The sequence below is a fragment of the Juglans regia genome, chromosome 16 (genome assembly GCF_001411555.2).
Source record: "Juglans regia cultivar Chandler chromosome 16, Walnut 2.0, whole genome shotgun sequence".
In the NCBI taxonomy this organism is placed as follows: domain Eukaryota; kingdom Viridiplantae; phylum Streptophyta; class Magnoliopsida; order Fagales; family Juglandaceae; genus Juglans; species Juglans regia.
The window spans coordinates 27,309,336-27,324,710 of NC_049916.1; the positions used below are offsets into that span (position 1 = coordinate 27,309,336).

Consider the following 15,375-nt stretch of genomic DNA (forward strand, 5'->3'; position numbering starts at 1 on the left):
GACTTACCAGCACGACGTCACTAGAAGTTGATATGCTCTTGCTAGGTACGTAAAACACCCATATGCACCCCCAATTGAACCAAAGCTAGGCACCAAATTTTCCTAGCAAAATCCCCAGTATAGAGAACATGATTAAGATCCTCACTTTAACCTGACAAACAACAGTTACATTTAGAAGTCAAAGGAATCTTGACCATTTTTATCTTTTGATCCACACTTAAACAATTATTCAAAGCCTTCTACATCATAACAGAGATTTTCTGAGGAAGATTAGGGTGCCAAATCCAAGGTGCCCACTGAAGAGAAGGCGTCCAGACTCTTATAAGATCCCAAACACTTTTTGTAGAAAAAGTCCCATCATTCTCCTTAATCCAGATTAAAACATCATGCCCATCTTTACACCTAGCCAAGAAATGATACAACTCATCAGCTTTGTTTTGACCAACAAGTCTCTCCAAAGAAGGAATATCTCAACCATTCTCAATGCGAAACTCTTTAATCTTAATCAAAGGTTGATCAGTAATCGGGTAATGATCCTTAAGAGGATCACCCTCCTCCCAATCGTCATACAAGGAGGAAATATTACTCTCACGAACAATCCACTTAGAGTTATTAAGAACGTACGGAATACTATAAACAATAGACTTCCAAAACGAGTTCCAATATTCGATACTAGAAGGGATAAATGTTTATTCCTAACATACTTACCTCGAAAAAACTCCGCCCACAGGGAGTTACCCAAAAGCAAACGCCAAGTTAATTTCAAATGTAAAGCACGCTAAATATCTCCAAAGTCCCGTATATCTAACCCACTTCTTCAGTAGGGTTACAAATCTGATTTCAAGCCACCCATTTCCTCTTATCTTTGTTTCTCTGATAGCGTTTTTTATCAAGAAATTCAAAGGTATCCTTTTGCCCAGCTTGGCTCTCATGCAGGAGAGAAGTTTCAGTACTTCGGAGGGCTGCAAATGGGAAAGAATTTAGGTTACTGATTGGGTGGTCTTTAGTCATTGGGCTGAGCACTCATTTTGCATTCATTTTTGCTATACGAGGCTATGAGCTCATAAGACTACCGGGCCGATATCCAGATGAAATTGGATTTTCAAAATTTGGAAATACAGGTACTGGACTGTACCAACTTTTTTTTTATTAAAAGTCAATATTTTATTAAATTTATTTCAAGAAAAAAGTAATTTTAAAAAGAGAGTTGCTAGAGACACAAAGGGATCCCACACACACTGATGTGGTACACTATCAGTGTGCCACGTGTCCATTTTTCCTAACCTTTCATTTCCCCCCTTTCCCTCTCTCTCCTCTTTCCCCCTTCAGCTGTGTGCTTCAACTGTGCGCCTCACCCAACTCGATCTCCCAACCATAGCAGTGCCGCTGCCGCCGCTTGCCGACCATTACCAGTGGCCGTTCCCCCTCACTAGTGACCTCCCGACCGGACCCAGCCCCTCTCCCTCTCCACCTCTCGAAATCGAGCCCCTCACACGGCTTCTCCCTTTCGCCGTTGCCAGCGCCGCCGTCGCAGCCCAACTGCACCACCGCACCCAACCCCTCGTCGGCATAAGCTTCTCCCCTAGCCACCGCACCCAGCCCCTCTCTCTCCCTTCTCCCCGAGCAGCATCTCCCTCTCTCGATAAAGTGCCTCCCTCTCTAATATCTCCCTTAACGGCGCTCCACGTCGACAGTAACGCTTGGACCGCCAGCGTCTTCTATCCACCATTAGGTGGTCCTCGACCACCATGGCCGGCGCGGGGAGCGGGCACGGGGAGATGGCAGGGGGCGGGAATGGGGGGAGGGAGAGAAAGGAAAATAAAATAAAAATAGGGGAGACGTGGTACACTGGTAGTGTGCCACATCAGCATGTGAGATTGTTTTGTGGAATCACTTTGTGTCTATAGTGTTTTCCTTTTAAAAATCATAACATTAATTGCATTTTTTCAAATAAAAAAGGCAATATTTGAATAAAATTTTTCATGTTAAAAATATAATATTAATTGCATTGACCATTGAACATTATCCATAATAACAAAAATATATCATGGTCTTCCATCAGTGATACTCACACCAAATGCATGTAAAAAAAACTTCAATATTCATCACTTAAAATGCATGCTACACACAATGCAATCCAATACCATATTACATTTTTTGATATTTATACATTACATTAGAAAACACAAAATACAAGAAATGAGTTACAAAGCACTAACTAGTTTTGCATATTATATTCAAATTGAATATAAAAAGAAAGTATTGAAAATGAGTATAAAGATTAATAGTTTTATACATAAAGATGCATAAAGTGTGCTTGGACGCTGCATGTATATATGAGAAAAAATTTATAAAAAATTATTGCTTAGATTTTACGTGTGTGTGAGAGAGAGAATATTTGGGGAAATTAAGAACCAGTCATACTAATTCAATCAACCAAGATTTCCACCAAAGAATCAACATACATATGCTTCACACTCTCCGTTTGGAATGTGAAAGTGTTTTATCTCATTTCATTTGATTATTACAATTTTTTTAAATTCTCATACAAAATATAATAAACAATTCAATTTTTTCAAATCTTAAAACAATAATAATATTAAAATATAATATTCTAATACTATATTATTCAACTTTTAACTTTCATCTAAACTTATGTTATCTTAATTCACTGTCCAAATACAATGTGTTTGTTGTATGCTTTCAAATGCACGTACTATTGTCATGCCAACTTGGTAGTAGCAAAAGGAAAATAGGCTAACTCCTTTATTTTATTCTCTATAATTGAAAATTATGTGGAATAATACCAATGATATGCATACCATAAACAGGGCAGATGTGTGGAATGAATCATACCAAAGGAAAATTAATTCATGATCAATTAAATGCTTAGAGTATGTTGTCATTATAATTGATTGTTGTTTTAGACTTGACAGAAATTATTTATTTATTTATTTATTTTTGAAAAAAAACCCAGATCTCATTTATAGAATCAAAGAATACATGACTTATCAAACTGAATAACAGACATAACCTCTTGAGGCCATCCTCAATCCACACACTCACTTTCTGAATGTAAGCCTAGTTTTGCAACCATATGTGCAGCCTTATTACCATCTCTTCTAACAAAGCATATATCCCACCCAACTTTAGCAGACATTAGGACTTGTATATCATCAATCAATTGGCCCTTCCAAGATAGATCTGAATTGCTTCCTTTGACCTCATTAAAAACTTGCTTAGCATCACCCTCGAAAAGCACCTTATGCAAATTCAATTCTTGGCACAGTTGAATGCCCCTCATGAGAGCATAGCACTCTGTTGTGAATGCAGAACAAACATAGGACCTTGAAGCAGACACCACAATCTCAGCTTCCCCTCTAAAGTTTCTTACCACAATCCCAATGCCCATAAGACTGCCTTCAACATCATAAGCAGCATCAAAGTTTAGTTTGCGAAAAGGCTCAGTTGGGGGATTCCAACTAATGACAGAAACCTGTTGAGGCAGCCTATCAGCAATGGGTATTGAGCATTGATGCAGGTCATGAAAAACCTCTATGTCAGATAGTGCAGATCTGAGTAGAGCAGCTGGACCCTTAAACACATTTTCAAAAACAAAATGGTTCCTTCTAATCTATATCTTGTAAAATATTGCAGCAACCTGATCTAAAATTAACACCTCCACTCTACTGTAAAGTTCTTCCCACAACAGCTTAAAATCAGAAAAGTTGGAGTTCCATTTCCTTAGAGGGCTATCATTGTCTCCCCACATCACTCCATTGGTAGAATCAACAATCAGCTCATTTTCTTCCAAATTTGTGTTAGGACTGAAAATAATAGAAGTTTTTTGCTTGTTCATTGTCTAACCAGAAGCACATTCATACAAGCATAAAATCTGCTCAATAGAACACCATTCTTCTTGCTTTGCCCTACAAAAGATGACACAATCGTCTGCAAATAACAGGTGGTTAATGGACATCCCACCCCTTGAGGCAAATACACCACGAATAGTTCCACTTCTCTCAGCTTTTTGGAAGAGGGAACTAAGTCCCTCGGCACAAAGAAGAAACAAATAAGGTGGCAATGTATCACCTTGTCTAGCCCTCTTGAAGGAACAATAGTCTGGCCTAGAACACCATTTACTTTAACAGAATATGTTACTGTTTTAACACAAAGCATAATCAATTTGGTCCATTGTCCACCAAAACCCAACCTCATCATGATTGACTCCAGAAAATCCCACTCCACCCAAGCTTTGGACATATCAAGTTTAATCGCCATGCTGCCCATAACATTGACTCCAGAATGTATGCCATCATAACATTGTCTGTGATAAGCCTTCTAGGAATAAATGCACTTTGGTTCCAAGAAACTACCCCAGCCAACACCTTTTTTCATTCGATTTGCCAAAACTTTGGATATTAGCTTATACAATACATTGCATAAGCTAATAGGTCTAAATTCATTCATAGAGGAAGGGGAGTTTACCTTAGGAACCAAAGCAATAATGGTGTGATTTAAACCTGTAGGCATTTCCCCATTTTTCAAGAAATCCAAAACAGCTTGAGTAACTTCCATGCCAACTATCCCCCAATGATCTAAGAAAAACCCAATACTAAAGCCATCTGGTCCGGGAGCTTTAAAATGAGACATTTGTTTCAAAGCAACTAATACTTCCTCACTAGTGAAGTCCCTTTCCAGATCACTCCTCATAGTTTCAGAAATTCTTGAGTTTACTCCATCTAAACACTGATTTATACATTCTCTAGAGGGATTAGTGGAGAGAAATACCTGTGAGAAATGCTGCCTGAAACCGTGCATAATGTCTTCTAGATCTGTAAGCACCACACCATCACCATTCATTATTCTTTTTATGCAATTTTTCTTCCTTGGCTGATTGACACAAGCATGATAAAATTTTGTATTTCTGTCACCCTTTTCCAGCCAATGTCTCTCTGCTCTTTGCTTCCATTTGATGTCTTCTTGATCCAACAAAACATCAATATCCTTCCGCAATTGTTTCTGGGCAACCAAAGAGCTTTGTGACTCATTTACCTGCAACTTTGCTAAGAATACAGTTTTGTCTTTAATAGCTTTTGTTCTCTCCCTATCCATGTGCTTACTCCACTTCTTGAGACCCTTGCTGCAATCTTCGAGTTTAGCTTGCACAGATTCAAGGAAAGACCTTCCAATGCACCTTTATTGAGGGACATAAATTATTTATTGAGGGACCATTAATATCATGTTAGGTGCCTCTGTTCCCCCAACAAAACTGTAAACTTCCACAAAGCAAACAACTATGGAGTAAAACAATTGAAAAGGGGGCTATGATCGGCTATTAAGTAGAACCCTCCAAGCTTTGGAGATCGGTTACTGCAGAAGCTTTAATGGCATCCTTTGTTGGTGAAACTTCCCTTCCCAATCACCAAATACTTGAGCTTCAATCAAGCATACTGTTTTTTGTGATTGGTAGATTTTTCCTTCTATACATGAAATGTGCTTGTTAAATGTGAAAAAGGTGAAAAATGAAAAAATGAATCTTACGTTTGTTTATTTATTTGTTGTGTAGTTACTGGGCAATCTACATCTTCGAAACAGGGGATAATGGTATATGGCTTAATCGAGGAAAGTTGTCTCTATTTTCTTTTCTCATTGTGTCGTTTTCTTCGTATCCAAACAGGGCGTAAATGCCCAATTGCTGGATTGGAGGAAAACAAAGAAACTCTCCAGCTTCGAACTTATCTATTTAAATTTACATAGCTTCTATTATATGTACAAATCTGACAAGAGTGAGTGGACTATCCCTGTGGTCGTCTCATGAATCATACCTAAAGTTCCATATCACCATATGCATTTCAAGAATCTTGCTAGATAGTCATACCATGAATTTAAGTTATTAAAAAAGATACACACTATAAATTTATTGTTAACTCTATTCTCTTGATGGTTACAATTATTTGTGAATTTGAGTAGCAAGGTATATTGGTGTATATTAATTGTTGATCCATATATCTGAAATTGGGTGTTTATGATTTTCGTTGCATGCCTTTCACTTCGCTGAATGGTTCCTCACAACTTCCTCTACTCCAACCATTTTTTGTTGCCAGCACTGCATTCGCAGTTCATTGTTATACCCACTTCTTTCAATAGCTTTAAAGTGAGATGATTAAATTACAATTCATTTCTCAATACTTGCTCTCAAATTGCCTTGAGTTTGGAGAGGGATCAAATTTCCTACGGTGACATAGTACTTTAATTACTCTGAGCTAGCTCCAATATTCCCAAAAACAGAAGCTAGCTCTCTCCAACTGTCCAACACAAACACAAGGACGTGTGTAGGTGGAGAAAATGGCTGTAAAGAAGAAGAAGCAGCAATTTCCAGCTAACAAAGAAGCCAAGGATAGTCGTTCGTATTATACTGTTGATCTTCCACACCAACTCACTGAACGGATGGCAAGGCAGTCAGCTCTAGAGCAAAACATCAACTTTGGCAGAGTGACCAAGTCCTGGAGGGCGGCAACTAGAAAATGCAACCCAGATACAAAGCTGCCATGGCTTCAACTCTCCGACACTAAAGATAGAAACAGTGATGATCAAGAATGAAATCATGAGGATAAGTACCCTAATAATTACGTCCGTCACCATTCAGTTCCCGAATGGTGTCGGGGCAAGCCTGCCTCCTGGTTGAGGATATCGCCCCTGCATCAATGGGAATCCTATCTCGGGTGCTCTGATGGTGTAATGTTGGGTAAAGGAGAAACGCCTTCAGCCTACTTTCTCTGGGATCCAGCAAAGCCTACAAAGATATCAACTTATTGTCTCCCACCATGGGATGTAACAATTCGATTTAGTTGCGCCGCCCTAACCACCTCATCGTCGCCTTCAGATCCAGCTTGTAACAAAGATTGCATGGTACTGTTGGTTTTAACGGGCACTAGTCATCCAGCTTTCGTGTTCCAAAGGCTCATAACTAGAGGAATGAGAGGAGTAGAGCATGAATGGATAAAACAAGACTGCACCCTTATCAATCCACAAACAGCTTCAAACGAATCACAACAGCAATATTACATGCAATTTACTAATGCCATTGGGTTTAGAGGCAAATTCTATGCTATGAGTTTGCAGGGAACACTTGCAGTGATAGAAGTCGTTGATTCTCTTCTCCAAATCACTGCTTTGGGTACAAGAAGGGCAGTCCCTACTGTTTCATCGAGGCATTTTAGAGAATATTTGCTCGAGTCAGACGGGGAGATTTTACTGATTTTTCTCATATCTAAAAAGTCGGTTCAGGTTGTAGATGCTGTTGAGGTATTTCGGCTCAATCTTCTCAGACTCTCATGGATTAAGATGCAGAGCCTAGGCGATCAAACATTATTTATGGGGGAGAATTTCTGTGTGTCCGTCTCTGCAAGCAAAGTGGGATGCCAGAGCAATTGTCTATATTTCATGTCACCAATAACGCAATTGATGGTTGGTGGCTGTATGACATGGAAAGAGGCAGCATCTCTCCGGGGTGGAGTGATTAAAATTGTAAGACCAAATCTCCAGTTTGGGAAGAACCAGCAATGGATGAATAAATTTATTCGGGGAGATATATTTTGCCATACTTATAATTGTGTTGAATACAGAACTGTTATGATTATTTTTTTTTATCTTGTGAAGATTCGCTTTTGTTTGTTGCCAGAACAAACACAAGAAGAAGTTTAATTGTCACTGTCTCTGTCAAGTTAGGCAGAGGACTTTGTCAGGGTATGATAATGCTTTTTCGTTAATGTTTGAGAAAGTCTATATGACAACTGACAAAATATAAACTATATATTAACTTGAAAGGATAACAAATTACAGCAATCACTAATACATTAAAAACCTAAAACAATCAGTATATCATGCACATCATCAAGTGTCTGTGCTCCACCCTATATTATTTTACATGGTGTTAATTGTCAGAGTATAAAAGTATGGTAGATGAAGAAGATGCTGTAGAAGATGTATTGAATTGTGAGGAACCTGTGTAAATACTATGGCTCGTAGACTGAGAGAGCTGGACTTGGTCAGAAGCGGTAGCAGAAGATGCAGATGATGGCCCAAATGGAGGATCAAGATAGGTTGGCACTGGCATCTTTGGTGCTAGAATGGGAAGTGAAGCTTCAAAATCAAGCACATGAATGGCTTTCCTAATTGAAGGTCTGACAGTGTGATCTGGATGAGCACACCAAAGCCCAACAATCATCAAACGTTCCATTTCCTGCCGATCAAAATCTCCACATAATCTGGGGTCGGCTGCATCAAGAAGCTTTCCCTTTCCATAAAGCTCCCAAACCCACTCTACCAACATAATTTCTTCTTCCGTGACCTTGGTTTCAATTTGTTTTCGTCCACAGGCTATCTCCAGAGCCACAATCCCAAAACTGTATATATCTGACTCCTTGCTAGCCCTTCCCGAGATAAAACATTCTGGTGCCATATAGCCCATGGTCCCAGCCAATGCCGTGGTTTGTGCTCCTTTTGCATGCTCCACCAGCCTAGCCAAGCCGAAATCTCCGAGCTTCGCATTGAAACTTGAATCTAACATGATGTTGCTTGCCTTAATGTCCCTGTGCAAAACGCATTGTTCCCATTCTCCGTGCAAGTACAGCAATGCGGAAGCCAAGCCTCGAGAAATGTTGTACCTCGTTGCCCATGTCAACAAGCTCTTGCGTTTGAAAAGATGCGAATCTAAGCTACCATTTGACATAAATTCGTAAATGAGTAGGAGATCTTTCTTCTCGTGGCACCAACCAATTAGTTGCACCAAATTCCTATGTCTCAGTCGACTAATGATCTTCACCTCAGACGCATATTCCTTTATCCCCTGTTTGGATCCCCTTGACACCCTTTTCACAGCAACATAGGAATTCAAGTCTCTTAAAAATCCTTTATAAACCCCACCGAACCCTCCTTCTCCAAGCTTATTTTCCTCTGCAAAATCATTAGTCGCACGAACGAGTTCTTTGTAGGAAAATTTCTTTGGCCCCGTACCTTGTTCAAATTCATCGTCCATAGAAAACTCAAAGCCTAAATCCTCTTCTCCCCCTCTAGCTCGCTTCTTCCTATTCTTAAGCCAAACCAATCCTACACAACCAATTAAAACAAATGCACCGACGCTCAGCCCCCCCACCAATTTTTTCTTGCTGTCGTCTCCTTTCTTGTTAGGTTCTGTAGATTTCCGAATGAAAAAAGGTGGCGTCGATTCGAAGGACCACGAGCAAAGAACATGCAACTCGGTAGAGAAACCTGTTGAGGAAGAGAAGCCAAATTCAACCCATTCTGGTAACTGATCTTCCAAAGCAACCATAGAAGAAAGGTGCTGTTGAACTGGCACGGTGCCATTGACAATATTGTTGAATCCAGTGAAGGTGACACTCAAATTCTGCGTACTAGAACGATAGCTAATACTAGCACTATATGTTCTATTCTCTTTAATGACACTATACCATGGCGTAGAGTTCTGAGAAGTTAAATTGTTGACATTGATACCAACATGTTCACGAACAGGCTCAACCGGATCCCATCTTCTATTCCGAAAAGTATCAAACTCCACTGCAACGAATTTATATGCAGCCAAGAAATTTGGGTCGCTCACTTGGTCACGGCTCGCAAGGCCAATGCCAAGGCCATCTGTTGGAGAAGGTGGAGGAAGATCGCGGCTTGCGAGGAAGAAAGTGAGCCCATCTGAATAGTTGTCACTGCCTTCCGAATAGATGATAAAGGAGAAGCTGGTGTTGAAGTCGGCTAGTTTTCCTGACTCTTTATCCCAAAGATGCATCGGTTGCGAATACGTGGCTCGACCCCAGTTATCCACTGCATTTGGCGTGAGCTGAATGACTAAACCTAAGAAAGTAGCGTTTCCTGAAACTCTTAAAGTTGATCTATTGTCAGTTTTACTGAAATCGGTGTAGTTGAATGATATCTGAGCTGCACAGGGGATTGCGAGGAAGATGAAAATGGTTATGATCATCAAGTACCGAAGGAGGAGCTTTGTTGGGTGGAAAAGGAAAAACATGGTTGCGGTTGAGAAAGACAGCTCGATGATGATCGATCATCAAATTTCATGTAGGCTAGCTAGCTAATTATCATTTTGTTAACAAATTTTTGTCAAAATTTCTCTCTCGATTGAAGTCGAACTTTGACTAAAAGATCGTCTTTTGATCTGAAATTTCTTCTTGGATACATATAAAGTCCTATTCTTTCCAAAACGCGCCTGTAAACGAGAAAGAGACTTATATCCCCACATGACGTGTGTCATTCGAGGAGATGATCGTGGTAAGCATCCTGTCTTTTCCAAGAGAAATATGGCTTTTAAGCTGACACGTTGTTGTTTGATCAAACGACGTTTATTGACTGGTAATCGATACGTCGCGGCTTTATTAATTACCAACTTCGTTGAATATTGCGATGAATTATTATGGCAAGAGAACACCTGTCCATATAATTTCTTTAAGAAATTATATAAAAATAAATTTATAAATTTATATAAATTTATATAATATATTAAATTTATTTTATTTTAAAAATAATTTTATAATTTAACGTATTATATTAAAAGTTGAAGGATGTGGTACTTGTATAAGGGAATACAAGTGAGAAGAGATTGGCGAGCATTAAGAGATAACAGAGGACGGGGGGATTTGGAAACAGGAAATGTTTGATTTTCATGAAGTTGAAGCCAACCATGATCGGAGCTTGGAAGGAGGCAGGGTTTGAGATATTCCAAACGTCTGTAATTTGAATGTGTAAAGAAGTGGAACTGGAAGTCCTTTTAACCTTCCCCAGAAGACTCCTTTAGCTCGTAAAAAACTTAAAAAGTCTTGACTTTTTCAAGGGCGGCACCATAGAAATGTTCAATATTTGCTTGCGTAGGTGTTTTCCAGCGGAAGTCGTTGTTGACCCTGGCCATGCTATTGCTAGTTGAGTTTATATTTATAATTAATTATTTTCGTGGTGGGTGTATAACAATTTTGTAGCTTAATCCGAAGCTTTATTCTTTTAACGTCTAAATTATAAATTCTAGAACTGAGTTCATAGTTCACGGCCTGATTGCAGAGAGATATCACCACTACAGTAGTAAATATTTTTAGTTTGGGTTATCTTTTAATTCATAATTTGTTTTAATATTCAAGTATACATTGAAATTAAATTAGAGATACAAGAATAAGTGGTGAGGTGTTCCGTACAAGAATTTTATTACATTGACTTTAATGCTCAAAGAGAGGGACGTACAAGAGATTAGTGTGAGTTGAGTTCTTTATAAATAGTAGTGAATTGAGATGATAGAGTGAATTTTATAGAATCCATTTAAGATGAGTTTAAATATGTTTGGATGTTAAGATAAATTTAGATGTATTTATAAGAAGTTGAAAAAAATTGTGGATTCCGAATGTAAAGAAGTGTTAAATTGAAAAATATTGTGAATCTCACGTGTAAAGAGGTTTTGAGTTGAGATTAGTTTAATAATTTAAGAGTTGTGTGTTTGGATGTTGAACTCAGCTTAAAATTTGACTAAACTAAATTGATCTCCACTGAATTTGTCAACCAAATGGAGCCTTAAAGACAAATGTGCAATGAACCATACGTTTGTGCCCATGTTTGATGGCTTCGACATGATCGACTTGTTTGTTTTGATCCAACGAGTAGATCAATCAATTTTGGTTTGAAGCCCCATTGAGTAAAACGATACTGCAATCGTATGTTATGGTGCATCTTTTTGGGTTCTTCACTTTCACTACTTCTATATATGTTTTCATTGGGAGAAAGTATGAACATTATTAGATAACTAGAACCCAAAAAACTTGATCCTCAACAACACCTAAAGAAGATCAGCAACTATACCATACCGGCACATGAGGCAGGATTAATGGAGTACTGTGATGGTGTGCATTTTGAAGACTTGAGACTAGAAATCTACTGAAATTGCGTGTAGAGCTTACACGTTATGTGGGCAGCACATGAGCCTCATGCATTGATCCGATGATAGATGAAGTATACATATATATCACTACAAGAAAAATAAATATTTGTGACGAATTATTTACAATGAAAATATACTCATTTTCATATGAAATAGTAATTTTCATAAGAAATAACTGGGCACATTTAAACAGTTTTCTTGTAATGAGTTCTGGGCTCTTTTTTAGATTATAATGCATGTACGTAGAATGCCTCAAGTATAGCGTGTGTAGTCTTCAGATGATCGAAGGATAGTAGATCAATCATTTTTTAGCCTGGTAGAAAAAAATATAAAGAAAAGAAAAAATACCTTGGAGGAATATGAGAGGAAGGAGGAGGCCTTCCCTTAAAAGGAAAATAGGTTGGGACTTTTGATTTTCTAGAGAGAAGGGAGAAAAAAAAAGGTTTTGAATGGGAAAAAGTGAGCTCTTTTACTTGTTTTAGAGTACTAGTAGTGGCATCAATTTTTTTTTTTTAATATATATAAACGAGGGCGGCATCTCTAAAAATTTATTGATAAACCTCACTTTTTGGTGGAGGGAAAAACATGATTACAACATTCAAGATAAACATAACATAAAAGAAAGAAACAACATCCTATCTAACCAATTTGTCTAATATAGGGAAGTCCCAAAGTATGCAACAATCCTTTGAGAAGATGCGGTATGTTCCTATAAGACGTCCATCTGTATGAGGAGCCTTTGGATCCTATTTGAGCAAGAAAATCTACAGGTGCATTACCTTGTCTGAAAATATGTCGGAAAGTAACTTGAATCTGTCGAAGAGTAGCTTGAATCTCATCCCAATACTCCTCAAGATACCAAACTCCACAAGAGGAAGATTTTAGCTAGTTTACTACAACCAACGAGTCCATTTCTATTTCAACCCTTGTGATGCATAAGTTCTTTAGAAAGCATACCCCATGAAGGAGTGCCAAGCATTCTGCATAATGGCTTGTGCCTTGACCCAGAGACTCCGAAAAGACCATCACCAATTTTCCTTGATCATTTCGAATCACACCACCAGCCCCCGATTGTCCTGGATTCCCTCGGGAGCTCCCGTCTACATTTAGTTTAAACCAACCATGTTGCGGTCTCAGCCATCTAACTACCTAAGCAAGCTTCCTTGTTATCAGATTATAGGGGATTTTCATGTCTTCAAGCACATGTACATCACGACTTGTCAAAGGTTTTTTGGACTTAAGCTTTCCTGCAACTTTGGCAATCCAATAATTCAAGCTACGCCAAATATCCTCAGCTGATTCCGCCACATCTTCCATCCGCACTTTGCAACGCTTGGTCCAGAGTTTCCATGTTCAAATGGAAGGGATTATACCAATAAGCTGCCCCATTGTTGACGATTTTGTTGCCTTGGTAAACCAAGCTTTGACTGTGTCCCGCCAGCTCCTAGTTGGTACATGATTCATTCCTACGAACGCCACACATCTCGACCAAATGAGTTGAGCTACTTCTCCTGTCGCAAGCACATGGCTTTGATCCTCATATGCCCTTTGAGCGAAATAGTTGCACCGCGATACCACTGGGATTCCAACTTTCCGAATTTTGTCATCCACACTTAGAGCATTGTTCATAGCCTTCCACATGGTTGTCACAATATTGTTTGGTAGACTTGCATGCCATATCCAGGCAGCCCATGTTTGTTTTGAGGTTTTAACACGAATACACTCAAAAGCACTTCGGGTGGAGAATTTCCCATCCTCCTTGATAGTCCACACCAAAATGTCCTCCCCTTCCTTTCTTTTACTGAACAGATTTGTTATTTCCTCTGCTTTTACCGACCCCACTAGACTGTTAAGCATGTCTAAATCACAACCCGACTCCAAGAAACATTCCTTCACTTGAAGCCTATGGGAGCCGTTAATAGGTAGAAGCTTCCCAAGTGCATCCTCGCTCAACCACTTATCATTCCAGAAGGACAACTCCCCATTTTTTACTTTCCATTTTGAATGTTCAATGATACCTGACATGCTTTTAATAACCATTTTCCAAAATTTTGTGCCTTTTGTTTGATTCACCAGAGATATATGGTTTTACTTCACATATTTTGCTTTGAAGAACCTTGACCATTGGGAATTCTCCGTTAGAATCTTCCAAGCGAATTTCATGTGTAGTTCTTTCTGAGTTTCAGCAATGTTACGAATCCCAGCTTCACCTTCTTGCACGGGTTTACACCTCCCATCCCAAGCTCTCCAATGTTTCTTTGGTTTGCCTTCCTTCATCCCCCAAAAGAAATTTCCAAAGCATCTATTAAGAGATACTATAACCGATTTTGGCACTTGCAAAATGGAGAGTAAATGGATAGGAATGCTGCCAAGGACATGCTTAATAAGAAGAAGTCTCGCCCCGTTGGAGAGGAGTCTTGCCTTCCAACCATCAATCCTCTCCTGAATCTTTCCAACTACTTCATCCAAGTGAACCAATTTTAGTCTTCCACAAATAATTGGAACACCCACATATTTAAAAGGAAGGGTTTCCTCATAGAAACCGGTAATACGAAGCAGGGATCTTTTTCTAGCAGCCGTGATATGCTTTGAAAATATGATAGAGGACTTGTCTTTATTCACCTTCTGGCCAAACCATGTTTCATATATCTCCAACGTTCTAGCAATGGCTCTTACTGATGCTTTGCTACCATTTACAAAGAGCACAATATCATTTGCATACAAAAGGTGGGAGATAAGCGGTGCATCGCGCGGGTGGTGGAAAGGCGTTATTTTTTTTCTCCTCGAATTCTTTTTTTAAGAGCCTGGAAAAGACTTCTTCCATCACGATAAAGAGGTACGGGGAAAATGATCCCCTTGACGTAAGCCCCAACCTCTTTGGAAGAAACCTTTTGGAGTTCCACTCATTACCACTAAGAATCATGGCGAAGAAATACATTGTTTGAAGATGACATATATGTTCAAAACAACCAAAAGCAGATAAAACGTGATGTAACAAATTCCAACCAACACTATCGTATGCCTTAGCCATATCTAATTTTAACACCACATTTCCACCTCGAGCTGGTTTATTGATACTATGGATCATCTCCTGAGTGAGGCTTATGTTCTCAAAGATGCTTCTGCCTAGGATAAACGTCACTGATGGCTGCCGCCGGGCCATCTTGGGCAATCTGGCCCGGCCTGCCCGGCCATGATCATTCGTGGATATGGTCTGTCAGATGCCAACGCCTTTCCCAGAAGTTGATGTTCCTTTGAGGCTGCCTAAGGTCCTGGAGGGAGAAATGTATGTCAGTTTCTCCAAGGAAGAAATACTCAGCTCTGCTTTGCCATTTAGATACTCTCTTGTGTTGAAGTTCCTTCACCAAAGGCCATCGTTGGATGTCATACGAGCTTTTGTTCGGAACCATTGGAGCCTTCAATCCCAA

At 39.2% G+C, this 15,375-nt stretch overlaps 2 protein-coding genes across 2 annotated transcripts; both read right to left on the reverse strand.

The window, feature by feature from the left end:
- Positions 1–7,797: 7,797 nt before the first annotated feature.
- Positions 7,798–10,193, reverse strand: LOC108995680 (L-type lectin-domain containing receptor kinase IX.1-like). The gene has a single exon (XM_018971291.2). It carries the CDS (start codon positions 10,040–10,042, stop codon positions 7,937–7,939), a length of 2,106 nt encoding a protein of 701 aa, XP_018826836.1. The 5' UTR covers positions 10,043–10,193; the 3' UTR covers positions 7,798–7,936.
- A 3,842-nt stretch (positions 10,194–14,035) lies between these two features.
- LOC108995691 lies at positions 14,036–15,110 on the reverse strand. Its single transcript, XM_018971306.2, has 2 exons — positions 14,836–15,110; positions 14,036–14,633 (listed from the first exon to the last, which is right to left on the reverse strand). Exons 1-2 carry the CDS (start codon positions 15,108–15,110, stop codon positions 14,036–14,038), a joined length of 873 nt encoding a protein of 290 aa, XP_018826851.2.
- Between the last annotated feature and the right edge of the window lie 265 nt (positions 15,111–15,375).

Bases quoted from the DNA above. Each gene is read 5' to 3' on its own strand.
- LOC108995691 (XM_018971306.2), bottom strand. From the start codon at position 15,110: ATGGCCCGGCGGCAGCCATCAGTGACGTTTATCCTAGGCAGAAGCATC. The intron at 14,634-14,835 runs GTTTCTTCCAAA...TGTAAATGGTAG, and splicing joins AATGAGTGGAACTCCAAAAG to CAAAGCATCAGTAAGAGCCA.
- LOC108995680 (XM_018971291.2), bottom strand. From the start codon at position 10,042: ATGTTTTTCCTTTTCCACCCAACAAAGCTCCTCCTTCGGTACTTGATG.